The sequence below is a fragment of the Rhipicephalus microplus genome, chromosome 1, assembly GCF_043290135.1.
Source record: "Rhipicephalus microplus isolate Deutch F79 chromosome 1, USDA_Rmic, whole genome shotgun sequence".
Lineage (NCBI taxonomy): Eukaryota > Metazoa > Arthropoda > Arachnida > Ixodida > Ixodidae > Rhipicephalus > Rhipicephalus microplus.
In genome coordinates, this window is record NC_134700.1 from 103317761 (window position 1) to 103340913 (window position 23153).

Below are 23153 nucleotides of genomic sequence, written 5' to 3' on the forward strand. Positions count from 1 at the left end.
GTGGCGCATAGCACATATTAAAACATAACACACCACACTCCAAGCGCGTTATTTACCGTAATACGCCTGGTCATTTTCGCTTATGTGCAGCTTCAGAAAGATAACGCTTAACACTATATCTTCGTGAACACGCTACCTATGTTCTGTGAAGAACAAGAGGTTGCTGGTATTGGTGTGAAACAGCACTAAAATGTGTTACTGGAGGTTTCTATTAGAGTAATATAAAGAAGAACTGTAGCAATACTGAGCGCATCTTTTTTATTTTTCGGAACTCCTTGATATGATAGACCAGGAGAAGTAGGTGAATTGTGTCAATTCAAAAAGCGGCGCACATATTTACGTATGTGCACAACATATCACCATAACCACGTCTGAAGGCAACCTCTGTAGTTGACTCGGATGTCTGGCAGAGTTTTCATCATTCGAGGGGTGAAACTACCCATAACTCAAGTGTTTCAATATCCAGACTCACCGTTGGTGCAAATCTTGGGGCACCTGCTGGTTGCGGTGTCATCTGTTGACCAAGAAACAATGTAAAAAGATAAGTAGCAGTTCTATGTAAAAAAATCAAAGAATTAAAAAAAATGGCACACCCCACGTACAGTGGGAATCGATTATATGCGAAGCACGAATGAGAAATGTTGATATGCCTCTTTAAAATCTGCCTAACGTTACGTGCTGGAGGCAAATGATGCCGTACATGACTTTCGTTTCATGATTATCATGTTTCGGTGTGTCGTTTACCTTCATCTTTTCACATCACGTGATGCCAAATCTAGTATATGTGGAAGTAGCGAAACGCCCGCGAACACGCTATTAGCTTGGTATGTTGTCATGTTCGTACATGAGACGCGTGTCAGGATTACCATTTTTGTACCAGTCATATATTTCTTCCTTCATTGACGTCACGTAACACCAAACTTGGCATATGTGGAGCTAGCAAAATGGCCGTGAGAGCATCATGAAGGGCTCATTCTACTCCAATGTAGCGTTGACGCGCGCACACGCTGGGCACAGCGACGCTACGTTAGCGAAACGCGAGCACTTTATATTCTGACACAAGGCTCGACCGGCGCAACCAGCGTCCGTCAGCGCGGCCCGATGGTAACCGGCATGAAATACTACATGTTGTATTTCGCTCCGATGCGTTACCCAGACAACACTGCATCTCCCTCTTTTCGTGGCGGAAGGACTCTGGGCGCGCCGAAACGCGCATGCGTCAAAGTAACGCAGCGCAGCACGCGCCTGCGAGGATATGACAGGATAGGCGCTTGTCGTGGCAACGCTTGCGTGACGCCACGAAGATGAACGCCGGCGAGCAAGCGCACCATGTCATGTCAAAATGTACTCGCGCCCAGACTGTGGCATGTTTTCACACGACACACATCTCATGATTATCATGTTTGCACCAGTCACATACCTCCGTCATTCATTGAAGTCACGTAATACCAAATTTGAAATATGTGAAGCTAGCGAAACGACCGCTAGCGCATCATGAGTGTGGCATGTAGTCATGTTGTTACATGACACGCATGTCGTGATTATCGTGTTTGGATGCGTCATTTACACTATGTCGCCCGTTCGCATTGCGTGTTACCGAGTTTGGTACATGTGAAGCGAGCGAAACGGCCGCGAGTGCATCATGAGCGTAGCATGTAGTCATGTTGTTGCATGACACTCATTTTATCTTTATTATGTTTGCACCGGTATCATACCTTCGCCACTCATTCACGTCCCGTAATAAAATATTTGGTGTAAGTAAAGCTAGCTTAACGGGCGCCAGCGCATCATGAGTGTGGTATGTATTCATGTTGTTACATGACACGCATGTCATAATTTTCATTTTAGGGTCTGTCGCTTGTGTTCGTCATGCAACCATTTCATGCCATACCACTTTTGCAACATGCCATGTGAACGAAACCAGCGCAAGATCTGCAGGACCGTGAAATGTAAATTATTACATTCAAGACATACATGGGATGATTTTCATGTTATGACTTGTCAAATATGTTACTCATAGAGTCATGTTATGCCATTCAAAGTTTGGTATCGATAGCATTATCGAAACGGCCAGGAGAGCCTAAACTCGTAACAGGCTAGATAGATAGATAGATAGATAGATAGATAGATAGATAGATAGATAGATAGATAGATAGATAGATAGATAGATAGATAGATAGATAGATAGATAGATAGATAGATAGATAGATAGATAGATAGATAGATAGATAGATAGATAGATAGATAGATAGATAGATACGCTCAATGTAGCCGAAGTTCGCCAAGAAATACTTCGCATTGGAAACTTACGCCTTTTCGCAAAAGAAACCCTGATTATGCGATGCAGTAGCGTTGTGCACAGGTAGCGCAAAATGTTGAACAGCGCTCACGTGGGTGCTGCAGTGAGTGCTAGAAGATTCGTTTGAATCGACGGCTGGCGTAGGGCTTGTCGTTTTGCCAAAGTGCACATGGGCGCTGGACCGGAGCTAGCAAGCGATTCGCTTGGCCAACACGGCCTTGTGATCGGTGAAGTGCATGTCGAGAGGTTCCTACGGACCTTCGTCATCGAAGTTGGCAAACACCAGAACGATGCATGTTCTCCTTAGTGCAGTGCAATGTTTCCGTTCTGCCGACACGCACTTTAGCGACTGCACGTCATGCAAGTAATCAACGAGCCATTCTGCTTCTTCTCCACCGATGTCAACCTTGAAGTCTCCTGCGACTATAGGAGGTGCGCATCGACACGCGTCACTGCAATCAGTCAGCGTCTCCTACAGAAAACGCTGCACCTGTTTTTTCGGCATGTTGGGAGCGAGGTACAGCGCGAGGATTGCGACGTCGCTAACGCGCACGGCAACGCACTAGGAAAAGAAATGTGTTCTAGAGGTAGCGGATCGTTCTTCCAGTTCACTTCCGGATCGGCAGGCGGAGTCCGGCGCTTGCGGGTGGGCGCTTTGGTGAAGGGCGCGCAGTGCTTTCGAGACGTTGCCGACGATGGCCACGTCGAGGATTCGCCTGCGTTGGCCTTTCCACTGTCGGCGCTTCTAGTCGGTTTCCTTGGCTCGCGTCTCGTCAGTGTTGCCGACGCGTTCAAAACGCTTGCACTCGACTTCCTTCACTCACGTCTCGTCGGTGTTACCCACGGGCCATCTGCAATCTTGAAAAGGCCCCTAATTAGACCACACAGAAGTCGAACTTTTGTTGTGGCGTTGCATTTGAACACGAGTCTATGAGGAACACTGGTAGGGTTGCACACGTTTGCTCGTTCCGCTCTTTCCTTTGCTAGGCTTCGTTCGTCCGCTCGCCTGTACAACTCTCCGAGTGGCCTTGCTGCGCGTCCAAGGTGGAGACGCAAAAAGAGCGCGTCCGCTAGCAGAAAACAGGCTCTCATTCTGTTGCTTGCGACGTCACCTAATCTTACACGTGACGTCATGACTACTGTTGTCAATAAAGAAAGGTACAGAGAGCATCACGCGAGCGTCTGTTAGTGGTTTAGCGGCCCTTTAGATATTAGTGGCGTGCTTGGCTCGCACCTCGTCAGTGCGAGTCAAGCCCGCTTCACTACTGACGCTTGCGTTTGGCTTCCCTAGCTCACGCCTCGTCAGTGTTACAGGCGCGACGTCGTCATTCGCGGATGCGATCGGCTCTGCTAACCCTCGCAACTCCCGTGAAGGCCGGGTTAGAAAAAATTGCTTTAGCTCATGTTTAGCTGTGCCAAGCAACTTCGCTTTCCGGCGTCGTCTCTATCACAGATTGCCGCACCGCGATGGTCTAGTGGCAAAGGTATTCGGCTGCTGACCCGCAGGTCGAGGGATCGAATCCCGGCTGGGGTGGCTGCATTTCCGATTGAGGCGGAAATGTTGTAGGTCGGTGTGCTCAGATTTGGGTGCACGTTAAAAAAACCCCAGGCGGTCAGAATTTCTGGAGCCCTCCACTGAGGCGTCTCTCATAATCGTATGGTGGTTTTGGTACGTTAAATCCTACACGTCAATCAATCTATCGCAAATAAACGAGCCAAAAGAGTGTTCAATCAATGTGTGCTCGAACGTTTGCATTAGTGGAGAGGCTGACGCGAAAAAAAGGTGACTCGCGGCAAGCGTATGGCAGGCGAGAAAGAGAGAGACGTCATCGCGCTCTGCGATGGAAGGCTTGACCTACTTGGCACCACCCCAACACCTGCGGTGAGGAGAGCGCGGTGCAGCAGGTTGGCACGGATACAATGACAGACTGCGTTACACGGACTAGTAAACGAGCCGCTTCGCATCTATTAATACAAAAGGGCTTCCGAAGACGTAGGCTTTCTGTTGCAGCGTTGAGCAACATGCGAGGAACACACGCAATGGTTGTGCCACGAAAATTTAGTGGTTTGTATTGCTACTCGCAGATGCGCGTCTATCGGGGGGTACCGGTAGAATGAGTCGTGGGCATTTCTGGGTTTCTTAACGTAGCTTTCAAACTGGTACGATTGATTAACTCTGAGTACCTGGTTGTAAAGTAGCCTTTTCTGCAAATTATACTAAAGCGTACTGGCACTGCAATAGTTTAGCCACTGTGAAAATGATGAGCTTCACGTGGTTTTGTCTGGACGTTACACTTGTGTTTTCGAACGCACTTGTGACATTGCTTATTGTTGAGTTTCGCCATTTGCTTAAGATAAAAGACTGGATCATTGTGAACTTCACGAGTAGATTTGAATTTGTGAGCCTTGAAAGGTAACGGGGGTGAAGTGGAACTGCGAAATGTTCGCTCAACTTCGTCTTGCAACAAAGCGGCTTGAAACCACATATATAGCCTGACGGGGCTGAAAAAACTAAGATCAGAGAAAATCATGTACAACCTATCATTGCCATCCCAGCTGAAACACCATGCCTTGCAGCGCCCATAGACACCAGCTCCAGAGCTCCCTCATGTAAACCTATGGCAAACTAAATGCGTTGTAACACTCGCGTGTCGACGTTTATGTACTTTGGTGCATTCCTTGGGTTATGCTTATGTTTCACCGCACTGCCGAAGCTGATCTTGGAGGTCACGTGTAGAAAAGCGTGTGATTGAGATCTCATCCGCCAGGGGCCTCGATTGTCTCATCTGTTCTCAATTTTTCAAGGAATAGTATAGTATTTGCATTGTTTATTATGCATCACGACAGTTGCATGCCACTGTTATCTAAAATAAACCTATGCTACGATAACATATGTATTCCACAGACTTCCAACTTCAACTGGAACAATAGATTTCTATTTTTGACAAGACCTTTTTCTGGCAGTGCTCAACAGGAAGTGTAAAAGTTTACTCTGTTCTCCTGACACTAATCATTTGCTTTTGTAGGCTTATATGTTGTCAGCATATGATAGAAATTCGGTAAACGATTACCTAAGATCCTTCCAGAAGTCTAAAATTTTTGTTTTGCCATCTGTTTTTGTTTTTTTGAACCCCGGTCTGTAGCATCCCCTAGCTTTTTCTCCTTCCTTCGTAAGTTTCTATGGTTCAAGTGATGTCTAAGTCTGCTTTTCTCGCGCAGAGTGGGACGCTGGAAATGCTGCGTGACGGTCGCAACGTGAGCGCAACGTTCGCCATGTCACTAACCATGGGCATCCTAGACTACCGCGTCACGGCGGCTGGCATGGCAGGCATCGATGGCACCTGGAACATCGCCTGCTCAAACAGCATCCTCGAACCCTTCGAGCAGGTAGATATTCGAGCTATCCCAATACACTATCATGCATCAAACACTTTTGAAGTTAGATGTGAGGCAGTCCATCATGCTTCTAACAACACACTGACCCCTTCGCGATTGTCAACGCAACAAAAAAAAGCCAAAATGTTCTTTGCAAACCCAGTGAGAGCCCACTTGATTATCCACGGCATCAGATGGTTCTTGTACAAAAATGTTGTACTTTTGTACGCTATATAGAAGTAATAAATACACAACAAGTACACTCAGAGGTGCTAGTTACGTGTTCTCTCAGTTCAATGTCGTAAGTAAATAACATATAGTTGTTAGGTTTAACGTCTCGAAACCACGATGTGATTGTAAAGAATGCCGTGGAGGAGAGCACCGGAAATCTCCACCACCTGAATTTCTTTGAACGTGCATCTATATCTCGGTACACCTGCCTCGAGCGTTTCCGCCTGCACCAAAACGAGGCCACTGCGGCCAGGATGCGATCCCGCCACCTGCGGAGGAGCAGTAGAGCACCATATGCGCTAGACCACTATGGCGGCATCTCTTTCTATGAAGAGGCTTATCTGTTCACGTTACTGAAGGCATAGTCAATTCGAAAACTACTAATACAAAAACGTTGAAAAAGCACTTGTCACTGACAAGTTGCAAAGCTAATAAAAGCCCATAGTGCTGAACAGTTTGATATTTGTGTCGTATCCTCTGAGAAAGTGTTTCCCGACTCGTAATATTTTTTTCTGTGGTTTCTTTTTGTAGGCTCCTTCAGAGTTTAAAATTAGGACTTCGTCAACTCGAAATTTTAGTTGAAATGAATCGGTGCAGCGAAATCAGTAACACATGGCTTTAGACACGCGTCAGTTGCCTGCGGTTATCTTCTGCAAACGGATGGTAAGGAAACGCATAAATTCATTGTGTGCTCGCAGCTCACCTAGCTTTGCTGAGTTTATGTTTGTAGGTTTCTAACATCTAAATCTAGGGCTTGGTCATGAAAATAATGGGTTGATATATTCAGAGCTTCAAGTAAAGCATTGACTATGCTTATTTTTTTTATTTCTGGAGAACCCTGGTAACGGTCGATTCTTTGTTTCTGCCACATCTGGAGAAAGGGGCAGTTCTTCATGGCGAACCTCTTACAGGACCCCGAAACACTTTCCGTGTAATCATGGACCAAATTCTGTAAAGCAGCTTGTTGCCTCGTGAATTCACCGTCGCAAAATTATTTAGTATCTGTCCAGTACGAGTGCAGTATCAAAGATTTGGCAGACACTGCAATTCCTTTCTCTCTTCTCTCGGACCAAGAAAATCACTGGCAGCTAAGTAGGAAAGAGTTGCATGGAGCAAATAAAATACGTCACGCTGGCATTATAATTCTAAGTACGTTTTCACATCTGTTTTCTTCAAAGCACAGCTTTTCAGTACGATCACGGGTGCACGCATGGACAGGTAGCGTCCTCCCGTGGCGTCCCCAGTAACTCGGCCAATGGCGGGATACTGGCCTGTGACGCAGTGATTTTCGAATATGGAGCATCATTTGTCGAGAAAAGTAACAGCTAGTTTTAGCTTACTTTGCTAAATTGTGGTACATTCCACTCCACGTGCAGCGCTATATTATATGACTTGCGTGTTCTCGGGAGCCTGGGAGCCTCGACTACTCATCGACAGAGTTTTCTGACTACGCTCAAAAATTGTTGCAGGGTCTTTAGCAGAACGAGGTAAAACGTTGGACATACGCAAAAAAAAAGAAGTAACCGAACACTGCTCATGACGCGTGGCTAAACTCTCTACGGCCGATGCTTATCAGTCGCGCCCACCGACGGAGACACCCATGCACACAGCCACCGCACCGAATTTTCCCGCTGCACGAGATGAGTATACGAGCAACAAAAAGCCCCGCGCTTCTACCAAAGTTGCCATAGCCAACTATGCAGGCTAGTTCTGGTGCGGGAGTTTTCAACACTCTGGGAAGGTCTGCGGTAAGCTGTGGTTTGATTCCATTTTGCCAAGGAAAGACGTAACATTGACCGAGAGGGCCACGTAATTCCCCTACCAACAACGAGCTTCAATGTTTCTTGAGCCGCTTCTGTAAATTTAACCATTGCATTAGTTCTGTTTCTGCCTAAAGCACATTGCAATTCAATATTACGAGTTGCCTATCTGGAACATCAAAGTAACCGGTTGGCTCTCTCCGTTACTCTAGCACGAGTACTTGCAGTTCTTGATTTGCAATATTTCATTTGCGCTATGTACTGTAAAAAGCTTTTTCAGCAAAAAAAAGCCCTAACTTTGGAAACCACTGTAAGTTGAACTGAGTGGCATGACAGCGCCGATTCCGAAGTAAATATGACGGTTTTCTTCCGGTTCTGACGTACCTAAGCTATGCGATGGTATACGCAGGTGTGCCGCAACCCTCTCACGCGCGGAACGGTGGGGGCTGATGACCTGATCGTCTATGACTTCAGCAAGAAGAGCAAGACGTGGCGCTCTTTTGAAACCACCGAGAGCATCATGGCTAAGGTCAGTCAAAAAGATATATATATATATATATATATATATATATATATATATATATATATATATATATATATATATATATATATATATATATATGCGTAGTACGACGCAGCAGGACTTCAAAAGTGGAGGAATGTCATTCGAAATATTATTGTTCGCAGCGCATTCTAGTAACCACTACTTTTTTTAGTTATTGAGGTTTAGTTAGCTAGCCCTAATTATGTTTCTTACTCGACTGACACTGACTTGATCGTAATATGTCAAAAAGGCACGTATAGGCATGTTTAATTGGCATTTACCTGTTCTCTTTCAAGCTACGCACTAACTGCGTGCTCACTTATTTTTAACACTATCGTATGTTTCTATGCTGTGGTCTATCAAAGGTTAAGTCACGTACTTGTGTCACATAATTTACGTTCAAAAAGTACTCACGATCAGAAAGCAAAGCAAAAAAAAGAGTTCTGTCAACAGGAGTTGAACACACGACTTTCATTCCGTGTCGACAAAGGCCGGGCCCGCTACACACTGCTTCACGGCCCCACACTCCGGCAGCTTAAGCGCTAATCGAAGGCACGCGATCTCCACGTGGCAGCGGCAAACGACAGCGACAAGCGACAAGATTTGCTGTCGCGGAGGCCAATCCGTCACCGCTGCTTGTCGCTTTACACGCTTCAGTAAAACTAGAAAAAATCGCTTGTCGCCCGGAAGCCAGCCTGGTGGTTTCTGGCAGCATGGCTGCGCCCCTGGTCTTCGCTTCGGTTGCGATTTGCTCTCGAAGCTTGTTATCCGTGCGTACTTCAAGAAATGCAGTGTATGGGCCACCTTTTTTACATTCTCATCTCACGCGGAGAGAGAAAGCGGCCGTATTTTGTCCTAAATCTTGTTATCGCAGGTTTCTTTTGATGTCTGGGTGGTAGCTTGTAACAATTTAGTCGCTTGCTGAAATGCTAAATCGTTGTGTGAAGTGCGTCGTAACCGTCGTGGCGTGCGCATCTGGGCAGCTTGTTGTGGTTAAACCAATGATTGCGAAAACAGAAAGTCGTGAGATGCTTTCATGGTTTCCATATTCCACACAAGACGGTAATAAGTTTGGCATGTTGTCATTGCCCAACTTTTAAACTTCTATTCGAAATTTGTCGGTATGCAGGCGATAGTTTGTATGCAACCAACAAGGACACTTTGTCGCCGACATGCGGTTGCAGCCGTCGGGCGCGATGAATCAAGTCCGTCTCTATCGCTATAGGAAATCGCGTGCATGCGGTCAGGGCTTTACAAAGGCGCCTTTTATATCTACCGCTATCCGTTATAACTTCACAGTGTTCTGTTTAAACTGAGTAATGCATCATGAATGTGACATCTATGATTATTTCTTCAAGCGTCGCTTCTACGCGCCCATCTCAATTGCCATGTTTCTAGTAGAACAGCTAATTTCTTGAAGCATTAACACAACGCAAGGTGGCCACATTACCCCTAGCGTTAGCCTTGCTCGTAGCATCCGTTCGCACCTAAAATAGCTCTGCGTCGCCTAGCTTTGGTGGCTGGCATAGCCTCGCTGTAACTCCCGTTTTCCACTTACACTCGTCCCAAGCCGCGGCTCGTCAACAGCGTAGGCGCAATGAAGCTTAAGCTCACACACACGAGGGCAAATACTGAAGAGACAGAGGTACCAGCACACGACACACGTTGGGTGTCTTTATACTTGGAGAGTGGCGTTCAATACTCCAACTTGCCATGAGTGGGCGACCTGAGCCCAAGTTCACCGTCCGCTCGGTTGACGCCTCGCCTGTCACACTTGAACTGGTATAGCGCATTACGGGGAAGAAGAAACGGCCGAGCAGACCGACACAAGAGGTTTGATGCAATTTGACAATAAAGCTCAGTTGGAAGTTAGCGCTCTGTCCTCTTGTGTCGGTCTGCTCGGCCGTTTCTTCTCGCCCGTAATGCGCTATACCAGTTCAAGTACGACGAACCAACTCGCCCAATCTTCAACACTCGCCTGTCACACCACTTTTGTTTCATCATTGATCATGAATGTTAGTCATAGGAATAGATATGTATACATGACAACAGTCAACGTGAGTGCGTTCACAAAAAACGGCGCTATAGGTGTCAAACATCAAAGTACATTGCGGAAGCTCTCTTATATCGATGTGCACTGAACATTCAGTTACTTCTGTAAGGACAAGTTTCACTTTGGTGTTCTACTGATCCCTCTGAAGGACGAATCAAGGACGTTTTTTTTTCGGTTAGTAAAAAAAGCCCGTGGAATCTAAAGAATTACATACATATGCTTCCACCTGTGAAAGGTGGAAACCTAGCCTTGTTTTCTCGCCTCACTGTGGTCCTGTTTGAGCGTGTTGTGGTCTAGTCACACACACATTAAGACGCACACGCGCGCACATAAGCACAGATTATATATAATAAAATGAGGCGTTTAAGAGCGGCACTCTTATATATAACAGAATAGCAGTCACTACAAGTCAAGTTGTTAAGGTGGAACCAGCCTGTGCGCTGAGCCAACTAAACGTCGTCTTCTTCACAGACTGAGTGATACCCTCTGCCTTTCTGAGTGGCACTCATCTTCACTGCATCATTTTCCTCCCATCCGGAAAAGAGCCATCCTGGCGACTCATGGGCAGGAGATAATAAAGGAATAGTAATACGGTTATAGGTGGTTTATGCGGACGGTCTCACGTCCACGGCGTCGTTGATCATGGGGCTGCCCAAGCGGTTCCACAATGTAATTGACGGGTGATGTTTGTTTAAACACACGGTGAAGGCCCTGATGCTTGGACAGCAGATTGGTTGGGAGACCAGGGCTGGTTGAAGCGATGTGAAGCCAGACAAGGTCATCCGGTTATAAGAGGTCGGACGCGTCGTGTTATTGCGGTGGTGTTTCTGGCGTTGCTGTTAAGAACTTGTGAGGGAGGGGGCAAGCTGACGACACTCTTCCGCGTATTTAGCAGATTGTGACGCTGTCGTCGGCTCGGCAACATCCGGGCGGTAAAGGAGAATGGTGTCCAGCATGCAAGAGGGCTCGCGGCCATAAAGTAGTAAGTGCGTAGAGAAGCCAGTGGTTGTCTGGACAACAGTATTGTGCGCGTACGTTACGAAAGTGAGAATACTGTCCCAGTTGAAGTGGTCGGTTTCAACGTACATTGTCAGCATATATTCTGATGTTCGGTTCAATCATTCTGTATTGACATTAGTTTGAGAATAATACGTGGTAGAATAGGGAGGTAAGTGACTTGGCATTCCTTGAGAAGTGAATCGACGGTGTCCGACAAAAACACACGCCCTCGGTCTCTCAATAGTTCACGCGGTGCACCGTGACGTAAAATGATCCGATGCAATATGAAACGACCGACGTCACTTGCTGACGCAGAAGGGAGTGGTGAAGTTTCTGCGTAGCACGTAAGGTGATCGATAGCGATGAATATGCAGCGATTTCCAGCCAGGATAATCGGAAGAGCTCCATACAGATCGATACCAACATGGTCAGACGGTCGGGCAGGACAAGGTAAGGGTTGTAAGTGGAGCTGAGAACGTGGAGTGGGATTCTTCCGGCGCTGGCAAGCGAGACAGCAACCTACGTAGCGACGAACGAAGCGATACATTCCATGCCAGTAGTAGCGGTGGGACAGGCGTGCGTAGGTTTAACACTCCTGCACGGGCGCATTGTGGGTAGGCGTGAAAGGAGGCGCATATGTGCGAGCGGAGAACTCTGGGAATAACTAGGAGCCATTGGCGTCCTTCGGAGAGACAATTACATGTGCATAGCAAACCATCTCTGATAACTAAGTGCTGTATTTCACGGCGCATACCTCTTGGGATGTGTTGCGAGGGAGTTCGACTCAACAAGGTGATAAGTGAAGCGATCCAACTATCTTTTTGTTGCTCTTGTAACATGTCGCTGGCACAAAGTGCAGATACCTCGAGGGCAGGCGAAGACGGCGACTTGCCACCACAACGCAGAGGTGATCGGTACAAAGCGTCTGTGTCGGAATGTTTTCGTCCAGATCGTTGAACGACGTGAATGTCATACTCTTGTAGCTGAAGCGCGCCACTGGCGAGCCGGCCGGTGGGATCCTTTAACGAGGAATACCAATATAATGCATGATTATCTGTAACTACGCTGAATAGGTGCCCGTAAAGATAGGTTTGAAACTTGCCCATCGCCCATATGTGGGCTAGGCACTCTTTTTCGGTGACTTAATAGTTGGCTTCTGGTTTTGTGAGCGTGTGGCTGGCGTAAGAGACGACGTACTCATCGAATCTAAGTTTACGCTTGGTGAGCACAGCACCGAGACCAACTACGCTAGCATCCGTGTGTATTTCCGTCGGGACAAGAGGATCAATATGTCGAAGTATTGGAGGTGACGTAAGAAGGTGGCGGAGTGTGGCGAATGCATCATCACAAGCTGACGACCAACGAAAAAGGTCGCTGTTGCCGGCAAGAAGGTCAGTCAAGGGCGACATGATGAAGGCCAACTTGCGAATGAAACGATGAAAATATGAACGTAAGCCGAGGAAGCTGCGAAGTTCTTTTAAGGTCTTCGGCTTAAAAAATTCGGTAATGGTATGGAGTTTCGTCGGATCTGGAAGAATGCCATCTCTGGATAGAGCATTGATTTGACATTTGGTTGATTTGTGGGGTTTAACGTCCCAAAACCACGCTATGATTATGAGAGACGCCGTAGTGGAGGGCTCCGGAAATTTTGATCCACTGGGGTTCTTTAACGTGCACACAAATATGAGCACACGGGCCTGCATCTAGATAGAGCATGGCCCCGAATTAGGAGCCTTCGAGTGCCGAAGCAGCAGAAGAGCTGTAGACCGGCAGAGGTGAGACAAGTGAGCACTGTCTTGAGGCGCTGAACATGCCTTGAAAAGTCACTTGAAGATATCATGAAATCGTTTAAATAACACAGACATGTCAGCCATTTCAGGCCACGGAGGATGTTGTCGATCATGCGCTCGAAAGTGGAAGGCGCATTGCAGAGCCCGAATGGCATTACGTTAAATTCGTATAAGCCATCGGGGTTAACGAAAGCTGTCATAGGTCGATCTGGCTCAGCCATGGGAACCTGCCAAAAACCTGAGCACAGATCTAGTGCCGAGAAGACCTCCGCGCCTTGTAAGCAGTCAAGGGCATCGTCTATGAGAGGTAGCGGGTAAACATCTTTGCGCGCGATCTTATTCAACCGGTGGTAGTTGACACAAAATCTTATTGAGCCATCCTTTTTCTTGACAAAAAGAACTGGGGAGGCCCACGGGCTGTTAGAGGGCTCAATGAAGCCGCGCTTCAACGTGTCGTCAACTTGTTCTGCGATTATACGACGCTCAGATACCGATACCCGATACGTACGCTGACGTAATGGAGCGTGAAGGCCAGCGCCGATTTGGTGAGTTCCTATGGAAGCACGGCCCAAAGTTTGTTGTTGGTGGTCGAAGCTGGCGCCGAAGCGCTTGAGCAGGGCGATGATGTCGGTGCGCTGCTGGGCCGTAAGGTTGGTGTCGATGCAGCTCGAAATTGCGACGGTGAATAATCGAGAAGAGGGTGACGCGGAGCAATCAACAGTGTCAATAGGTAGCGTAGTCGAGTGGTCCGGAATTACACGTGCACTCGAGGGATCAACGTCATCGGCAAAGCCCAGGCACTCTCCGCACAGTAACTAGGAAGGCGAGAGAGACGGATTTGAAACATCAATTGCAGTAGGGTTGAGAGCTGGGCTAGTTGGTGAGACATCATTTAACCATATGGTGTAGTAGCGCAAATTCACGGGGACAAAAAGGACAAGAAAACACGACACTCGCTACACTCGCAACTAATTTTTATTTCAGAAGCAGCACTTCATATATAACCCAAAACTCTAGCGACACAGAAAAGAACTACGAACACTCAATCATCGCCTACAGAAGCTTTTGCGCAGACTCAATCGATAGTACACGGCAGTTACGCTTAGACACTTTGAGATGACATAACTAAAACAGCCCTGGGTAACATCGTATCAAAAAATTGAATGATTTGATGTTACCCAGGGCTGTTTTAGTTATGTCATCTTAAAGTGTCTAAGCGTCTCTGCCGTGTACTATCGCTTGAGTCTGCGCAAAAGCTTCTGTTGGCGATGATTCAGTGTTCGTAGTTCTTTTCTGTGTCGCTAGGGTTTTGGGTTATATATGAAGTGCTGCTTCTGAAATAAAAATTAGTTGCGAGTGTAGCGAGTGTCGTGTTTTCTTGTTCTTTTTGTCCCTGTGAATTCGCGCTACTACACCATATGATTAAATGACATCAATTGCACTTGATCCATCGTGAATGTTCAGAACGGCCAAAGGGATAAGGAAGAACTTGCGGCGGACATCGCTTTCAGATTGCGTAAAAAGAAGAGTTGAGCCATTCAAGACGTCACAGGAAAGCGGAACTAGGGCGGAAGAGAACGGACGTATCGAAGTGTCGGCGGTGACCAAAACTTTTGCATGTAAAATGGGCGTGTCGAGTGAAGCAGAGTCGCATAACGGTGAGAACTCTACTTCGGCGCGGGCACAGTCAATGATGGCATGATGAGTACAGAGAAATTTTCACCCCAACATAATATCAAGAGAACACTGTGGAAACACTACATACTCGATGCCTCAAATAACGTCAGCAATAATGACACGTGCTGGCATGCAGCCAAAGGGCAAAATTGTTGCTCGCTCTCAGTGCTCAAAACTAAATCGTGAAGAGGCATTGTGACTTTTTTTAGTCGACGGGGAAGTTTCTCACTCTATACCGACACTGCGGCGCCAGTATCGACCAATGCAAAAACAGGTGTACCTTCAATAGAGACAGCAACGACATTGGACGGCAAAAAACAAGGTCTTGTGGAGTTCTAAAGATCCGCAGTTCTTGCTCCCGGAACTGCGGCTTCTAGTTTTCCTCGGGGGCAGGGTGAGGTCGACGTTGCATAGAGGAAAGGGAGCGGCGTTGAGTTGAAGGTGACCGGTGTCTGTTGAGGTTCCGGCCAGGGGAAGATGTGCCCATAGTGGCAGGCTCGCCAGATACAGCAGGCTCAGGTCGTGGTGGAAAATAAGTGTTGGTCCAGACTCGTCACACAGGAAAAAATCTCGCCGTTAACAAAAGCACGCCACGGGACCCACAAATCCACAGGCGTAGCATATGGGGTGGTTGTCTAGAGTGCGCCATGTGTTCTCAAAAGGCAGTGGTGGTCGGAAGAAAAGACGGGCAGCCTGCTACATAGGCTCAGGTGAGGTGACCAAGGGGCGCGTGGACGTAGGGGTTCGCAACAGGTGAACGTCGGGTTTCGTTCAGAGCTTGGGCATAGGTCAGTGGAGCAGCTACATGTGGTGCGTGAGCTGTAAGTAGCGCCTCGGACACTTGCTCCTGGATGACTCGCTGTATTGATGGTGCTGAGATAGATGTGACAACTTCGAAGGTAAAAAGCACGAGGCACAACTGGCATGCGACCTCTTCTCGTACAAATTGGTTGAATACGAGAAGCAAACTGGTGTGGTATACAGCAATGCCAGCCGACGTTAAAGTAGAGATCGTTGCACATGGCACGCTGGCACGACAAGTGGTGTTACGCTATTTCCAGAGCTCTTCATAGCTCAGGCAAAGTTTGATTACTTCCACTAACGTTTGCGGGCTCTTGGCAACAAGCATCTCAAATTCGTAGTGAGTCACACCTTTCAAGATGTATTTGATATGTCGACCACATCTTCGATATAACTGGTGTAATTTTCACCATTCGGCTGAGCGCTAATACGCAAGCGCTGTTCGACCCGTAGTTTGCGAAGCGCTGCACGGCCAAATGTATCCGCAAACACCGTTCAGAAGGCTAAGCAGGTGGAAAGGTCTCTCTCGTGATTACGGCACGACACTCTGGCAACGTCGGTCAAATAAAATTGGGCGATGGTAAGCTTGTGCGCATCGTCCTACTTGTCATGCCAGTCTTCTACGCCCGTGTCATCGGTTCAACTGAAGGTAGGTCGATCGCGTTGCCGAAAGGAGCCGAGGCAGACAGGAGCTGCAGTAGTTTGAGCCGAGGCGGCCGCCTGCTGATCGTCGTCCGTGGACACAGTAGCACCTGGGGCCCCAAAGAACGGCTTCGCAATTGCAGGATTATGCGTAACCCAGCACCGCCACCAATTAAAATGAGGCTTTTAAGAGTGGCACTCTTTCATATAATAGAAGAGTGGTCACGACAAGTAAAGTGCTAATGCCGAAAGCAGCCTGTGCGCCGAGCCAACCAAACGTCGTCTTCTTCACAGACTGAGAGATACTCTCTGCCTTTCTGAGTTGCACTAACCTGTATATATATATATATATATATATATATATATATATATATATATATATATATATATATATATATATATATATATATATATATATATATATATATATATATATATATATATATATATATATATATGTTTATTTATTTATTTATTTATTTATTTATGTATTTATTTATTAGCCGTTAAAGACAGCGACGAGACAGCGTGAAGTACCGTCCAGCGATCGGCACAGCAACGAACCGAAGCACGAGCCGAGAGAGCCGGGCGTTGGCGATGCTGCTTGCTTCAGGCACATCTTCTTCACAATCGCCCCCGCTGAAAAAGGAGCCATCCTGGCGACCAAGAAGTTTCAGGGAGAGGCTCATACGGTTTTAGGCAGGAAACAAGGACGATGTCACGTGCACCCCGGCGCATGTCGTCCGATCGGGAAACTGGTTCAATTAGGAAATTAACCGGAGAGGTTTTCTCCTAAACGGTGTAAGGCCCCTCGTACCGGGGGACAAGTTTCGAGAAGAGTCCCAGTCCCGGTGTTTGGTATGGGATGGCAAGCCACACAAGAGACCCTGGGGCATAGCTGGGATCCGGAAGAGAGGTGCTAAGGGTTTCTTTCTGGCGTTGTTGCTCTTCCGAGGTGAACGCACGGGCGAGCTGGCGGCACTCTTCGGCGTGTCTAGCAGCATCGGAGATAGGTGGACACTCGGAAGCATCAGGACGGTAAGGAAGTAGGGTATCAATTGTATGGGAAGGCTCACGTCCGTAAAGAAGAAAGAAAGGTGAGAATCCCGTGCTGGTTTGTATTGCGATGTTATATGCGAACGTGACGTATGAGAGAACACGGTCCCAGTTGCTATGATCAGATGCCACGTACATTGAGAGCATATCAACTAGCGTGCGGTTGAACCGTTCCGTTAGTCCGTTAGTCTGCGGGTGGTATGCTGTCGTTTTCCGATGAATGACGTGGCATTCCGAAAGCAGAGTTTCGACGACCTCGGAAAAGAAAGCGCGGCCTCTGTCACTAAGGAGCTCTCGAGGTGCACCATGTCGAAGGATAAAGCGTTGCAAAATGAAAGAGGCGACATCCTGAGCTGTAGTGCTCGGCAAAGCGGCTGTTTCGGCGTAGCGTGTCAGGTGGTCAACCGCCACTATAATCCACCGATTACCATCTGGTGTCAATGGAAGGGGACCGTAGAGGTCAACGCCGACGCGATCAAATGGCTTGGCAGGGCATGGAAGTGGCTGCAATGCGCCAGTCGCACGTGGCAGTGTTGATTTACGTCGCTGGCAGTCAGGACAGCAGTGCACGAATTTACGTACAAAATTGTACATGCCGCGCCAGTAATAGTGATGGCGAAAGCGTTCATATGTTTTGAACACTCCGGCGTGACCACATTGCGGATCGTCGTGAAGGGAGGCGCATACTTGCGATCGTAAAGTGCATGGAATGACCAGCAACCACCGGCGGCCATCGGGACCGTAGTTGCGTCGATGAAGAAGTTGATCGCGGATGGCGAAATGGAAAGCTTGACGTCGGAGGGACCGAGATACTGGAATGTTGGGCGTGCCAGATAAATATTCGATAAGAGAGGCGATCCATGGGTCCCGACGTTGTTCGGTGGCAATCGAGTCGAGATTTAGCGATGACAAGGTCTGGAGGCAAGGGTTTCCGCACGTCTGATCTGGTGGTAAAGGTAAGCGGGACAGGGAATCAGTGTCAGAGTGTTTGCGTCCGCAGCGGTATACGACGCGAATGTCGTACTCTTGGATGCGGAGTTCCCATCGCGCAAGGTGGCCAGAAGGGTCTTTCAAAGTGGAGAGCCAGCAAAGCGCGTGGTGATCAGTTACTAGATCGAACGGGCGGCCGTATAAGTACGGCCGGAACTTTCCAAGCGCCCACACCAGAGCCAAACACTCTTTTTCTGTCACGCTGTAATTAGTTTCGGCTTTCGTCAGAGTGCGGCTAGCGTAGGCTACAACGTATTCTGAATAGCCGGGCTTTCGTTGAACGAGGACCGCGCCTAGCCCGACGCCGCTGGCGTCGGTGTGCACTTCGGTAGGAGCCGTCGGGTCGAAGTGGCGAAGAATAGGTGGGGAAGTGAGCAGACCGCGCAGAGTAGTGAAGGCAACATCCCATGCAGGGGACCATGAGGTGAGGTTCACGTCACCTTGAAGAAGCTGGGTTAACGGTGACATGATAGATGCAAAATTGCGAACAAAGCGCCGGAAATAGGAGCATAGGCCTACAAAACTGCGAAGTTCTTTCATGGTCGTCGGCTTGGGAAATTCTGCGACTGCTCGAAGTTTTGCTGGGTCTGGTAATACGCCGTGCTTGAACACGATGTGGCCTAAAATGACGAGCTCGCGTGCGGCGTTTTTTCAGGTCAAGCTGCAGACCAGCGTTGGTCAGACAACTCAAAACGTGCCTGAGGCAAAGGAGGCGCGTAGGAAAGTCATGGGAGAAAACCACGACATCGTCGAGGTAACAGAGGCACATATTCCGTTTGAGGCCACGTAGCGTATTATCCATAAGACGTTCAAACGTGGCAGGCGTGTTACAAAGCTCAAAGGGCATGACGTTAAATTCATATGGTCCGTCTTGTGTAACAAATGCCGTTTTTTGGCGATCGGCTTCTGCCTGTGGGACCTGCCAGTAGCCAGACCGCAAATCTAGCGACGAGAAAAATTCCGCTCCGTGAAGGGTGTCAATGACGTCATCAATGCGCGGCAAAGGATAGACGTCCTTGCGGGTTATCTTATTCAAACGACGATGGTCCACGCAAAATCGGATAGATCCGTCTTTCTTACGCACCAGGACGACGGGAAACGCCCAGGGACTGTGAGATGGTCGAATGACGTCTCTACGAAGCATATCTTCGACTTGATTGTTGATTACGCGGCGCTCTTCAGCGGAGACACGGTATGGTCTTTGACGCAGTGGCTGGTGTAGGCCGGTGTCAACATGATGTTTGACTTGTGATGTGCGGCCCAGTTGAGGTTGCGACACATCGAACGAACTCCTGAACTCATGCAGAAGATCCAGCAGGTTGGCATGTTCGGTGGGAGTGAGAGTGTCGGCGATGGCGCTGGAAAACGTATCATTGGACGACTCCCCGAGTGCCGACAGTGCTTTTGGGTGGTCGCAGTAGTCGTCCGGGACATCAAACAAAAACGAAGGGTCGAGATCCTGCACGCGGTCGAGACATTCCCCCGCAAGCAACGTGACAGGTGTGGAAAGCGGATTGCTTACGAACATGTTGCTTCTTCCGGCGGCAAGGTCAATTGTTGGGAAAGGCAGCGGCAAAGCTCGACGACATTTGAAGATATCGGAAGGCATAAAAAGAACTGTAGCGTCAGTGTAGGCGTTGCATGAAACGGGAACAAGGGCGAAACATCCAGAAGGAATATTGGTATCTTCATGAACGAGCAACTTCGACGGCTGATGAGGAGCGTCCAGTAATGGGACATCACACAAGGGTGAAAACTCAACTTCGGCGCGTGCGCTGTCTATGACGGCATTATGGCGGGATAGGAAGTCCCACACGAGGATGACGTCATGCGAACAGACAGGAAGAACAATAAACTCCACGATGTAAAGAATGCCTTCGATAGAGACTCTTGCAGGGCAGGCTGCGAGAGGTGTTACTTGCTGTGCGCGTGCGCTGTGAAGCGACAGTCCCGAAAGTGGCGTCGTTACTTTGCGTAATAAACGGCAGAGACTAGCGGCAATAACAGAAACAGCGGCGCCAGTGTCCACAAGGGCGAAACTACAATAACCTTCAACAGTTACTGCGACCACGTTAGCAGGAGAGGAGCGAGGGCTTAGACAGTTCGAAAACGGCGCAGTTCTTGCCTCTTGAACTGCGTTGCTTAGTTTTCCTGGTCGGAGGGTCCGGGCCGGCGACGCATGGGGGAGGGAGATCGCCGACGAGGAGAGGGTGCGCGTTGCGGCTGGAAGTCAAGGTGGTCAGTAGGCGCATAGCGAGGTGGCGAGACCGGCCCGTATTGGACGAAGGGTTGGCTGCCGGGATGCGACGACCGGGCATAGTTGCCGAACGTCTGAGGTCGACGGCGGCAGTAGCGAGCAACGTGTCCGGGAGTGAAGCAAGCGTAGCAAATCGGTTGGTTATCGGGTGTCCTCCAGAGATTGGCGACTGGTGCTGCCGCCCAAGGTGCAGTATAAGCAGCTGGGTGTGCGGGCTGTGAGCGCGTGGTGTAGGGTGGTTGCGGGAGCCTACGTACAGCGTCTGCATATGTGAGCGGCGCGGCTACGGGATGCATCTCTTGCGAAAAGGCGACAGGAGGAGCCACAGGCTGCGTTGCATAGGTTAGGGGCGCGGCCACAGGCTGAACGGCTGGCGGATAGGCGACAGGAGCGCCTACCGGCTCTGCGACACCCGGGCAGTGACCACGGCTAGATCGAGGTGGCTCGTAGTGCGCAAGAGGAACAGCTTGTGCAACCTCTTCCAATATAGCAGTGCGAAGTGGGGCAGGTAGACGGGTGGTGGTCTCGTGAGTAAAGGGCACTAGGGAAAGTTGGCGGGCGACTTCCTCACACAGTAAAAATTTTTACACCCAGAAGGATGTAAATGAGCTTGTCCCGTGGACGACACCCAAAGGGTGTTAACTCAGCACCTTCCAAAAAGGGTGCTTTACCATGCACCCTTAGAATAGGGTGTACATGTAAAAAAACTGTAGGGCGTTACAAAAACACCCTTAAGGAAGGGTGCCTTCGATGTCCATCACTTTTTTAGCGCCCTCTGAGGAGGGTGCGAGAAGGGTGCACAAGGGTGTTAAGTGCCCATGGCAGGGGTGGCAGTATTCTTTTAGACTGCACTAATAGATATCAGCATGCACTGACTAAACACTACTTGAAGAAAATGGTCCTGATTATCGATGGTGCGCCACCTGTCGAGCTCCATACATTGCGTGTGGGCAAAAATATAAACGCGTCCAATCGTGTATGAACTTGTGCTGGATCTATATATACTTCACAGTATATGCATAATGCGCGTTACAGAAAATGAAGCCTTGCTGCCCTTGCATATTGCGTTTATTTAATAGGCAAATAAAACAACCTTTTCTTCTGCCACACAACTTTTTCACCAAATATACGTTCACGTATACGTACACTACAGATGCAACACCTCAAATGTTTATTATATTTTTTCAGATTCACTTTATTGACAATTCTTTGCAACATACAATTACACTGGTTTCAGTTTACTATACTGCTTCAAGTACATAGAGACTACAAATGAAATACACGCTAATATATCCCTATAATTCTTTCAAGTATCTACAATCCCAGTGGTTTCCAGTTTAATACTCCTTCGTGTACACAATCGGTTAATAGGAATGAAATACAGGCAAATATATACGTATGAACCTTTCAAATATATACAATCACCATGATTTCACTATATACGCCTTCGTGTACACAATCGTTCCCAAGAAGTGATGCACACAAAAATATATATGGATAGTGTTTTCAAATGTATACAATCACAGTGGTTTAAGCTTTGTATTCCTGGATGTATAACAATTGGTTATGAGAAATGATGTACATGCAAACATATACGGGCTTTCGCACATATAACTTTAGCGAATACTCAAGAAACCAATACAATTATCAGAAACACAATAAGCTAAAAACGAACACAAAACCTAATCAGGACACACAAAAAACAAAAGAGGTAATGCATAATTATGGCTAATGACACAGCTGGGTCACTTTATGCCAAATTTCCCAGCAATTTTGGCTGCCATCTCAAATGTATTCGAAAAACTCGTGCTGCATTGAAAATAGTGAACTTCTGGAATATTTACGAGAGGAAAAATATTTGGTCACGTGGCTGCCTTCTGAACTTCCTGGAATGTCGTCTAGGTGTTGTATGTGAAAAATTTTATTTTAAAAGCACCGCTCCTTCTTTCCATACGAAAATTGGTGTACGTGTTGCGTAACAAGATCTTAATTTGGGAGAGTTGGTTCATTGTGGTTGTGTGCTAGTCACAGCGCGACAACTTTAGGAAGAGACAGAAAGGACAGGAAAGAGCACCGACTGTCAACTGAATTTAATGAATGTGCTACGAGCGCTTGTATACAGAGTACAAGAACCGTGTTCATGCGCGACGACACGTGTGAGCACTACAAAATAATCTTAACTGTGAAAAGAATACTCCCGCTCGGAAAGGATAAGTGAACGTGTAGTGATGCACTGATCATTGGTTTACCTGATAAAAAATACTTCTACAAACGTTAAATTGGCATTAGGTAAACCTATTCTCGTGACGAATGGGGCAAGATTGACTATTCCTGTTGCTGTTTAGTACACACACTTTTGAAAGATTGCTAGGGGTGGAAAACAACACGCTAATATCATATCTGCTGGCTATTTTCTTAATTGTGAGACATGTGATGTGGTATAACATGCAAAGGTTTTGGTCATTGTTTTTTGTTGGTCCTGTCTTCTTTAACTTTACTTTCTGCAGGAGGGTTTCGCAAACGGGTGTGATGATTCTGATGGGATATCCAGCATCTTTTAGTCTTTTAGTCTGGTTTTTAAGCCTGACCTCACCCTTGTCCTAACATGACTTCTGAAGGGTGGCCTGAATACATGTGGTATCCATTCCTCTTTCTACTAATTTTGAATGCCCACTATCA

General features: G+C 47.7%; 1 protein-coding gene across 1 annotated transcript in view; it reads left to right on the forward strand.

Moving 5' to 3' along the window:
• The window catches only part of LOC142765573 (uncharacterized), a 114334-nt gene that overhangs the window by 71645 nt on the left and 19536 nt on the right, over window positions 1-23153 (forward strand). Inside the window, exons 14-15 of the mRNA XM_075866766.1 lie at window positions 5519-5686; window positions 8075-8194. Of these exons, the coding sequence (XP_075722881.1) occupies window positions 5519-5686; window positions 8075-8194 (288 nt within the window). The remainder of the gene's footprint in view (window positions 1-5518; window positions 5687-8074; window positions 8195-23153) is intronic.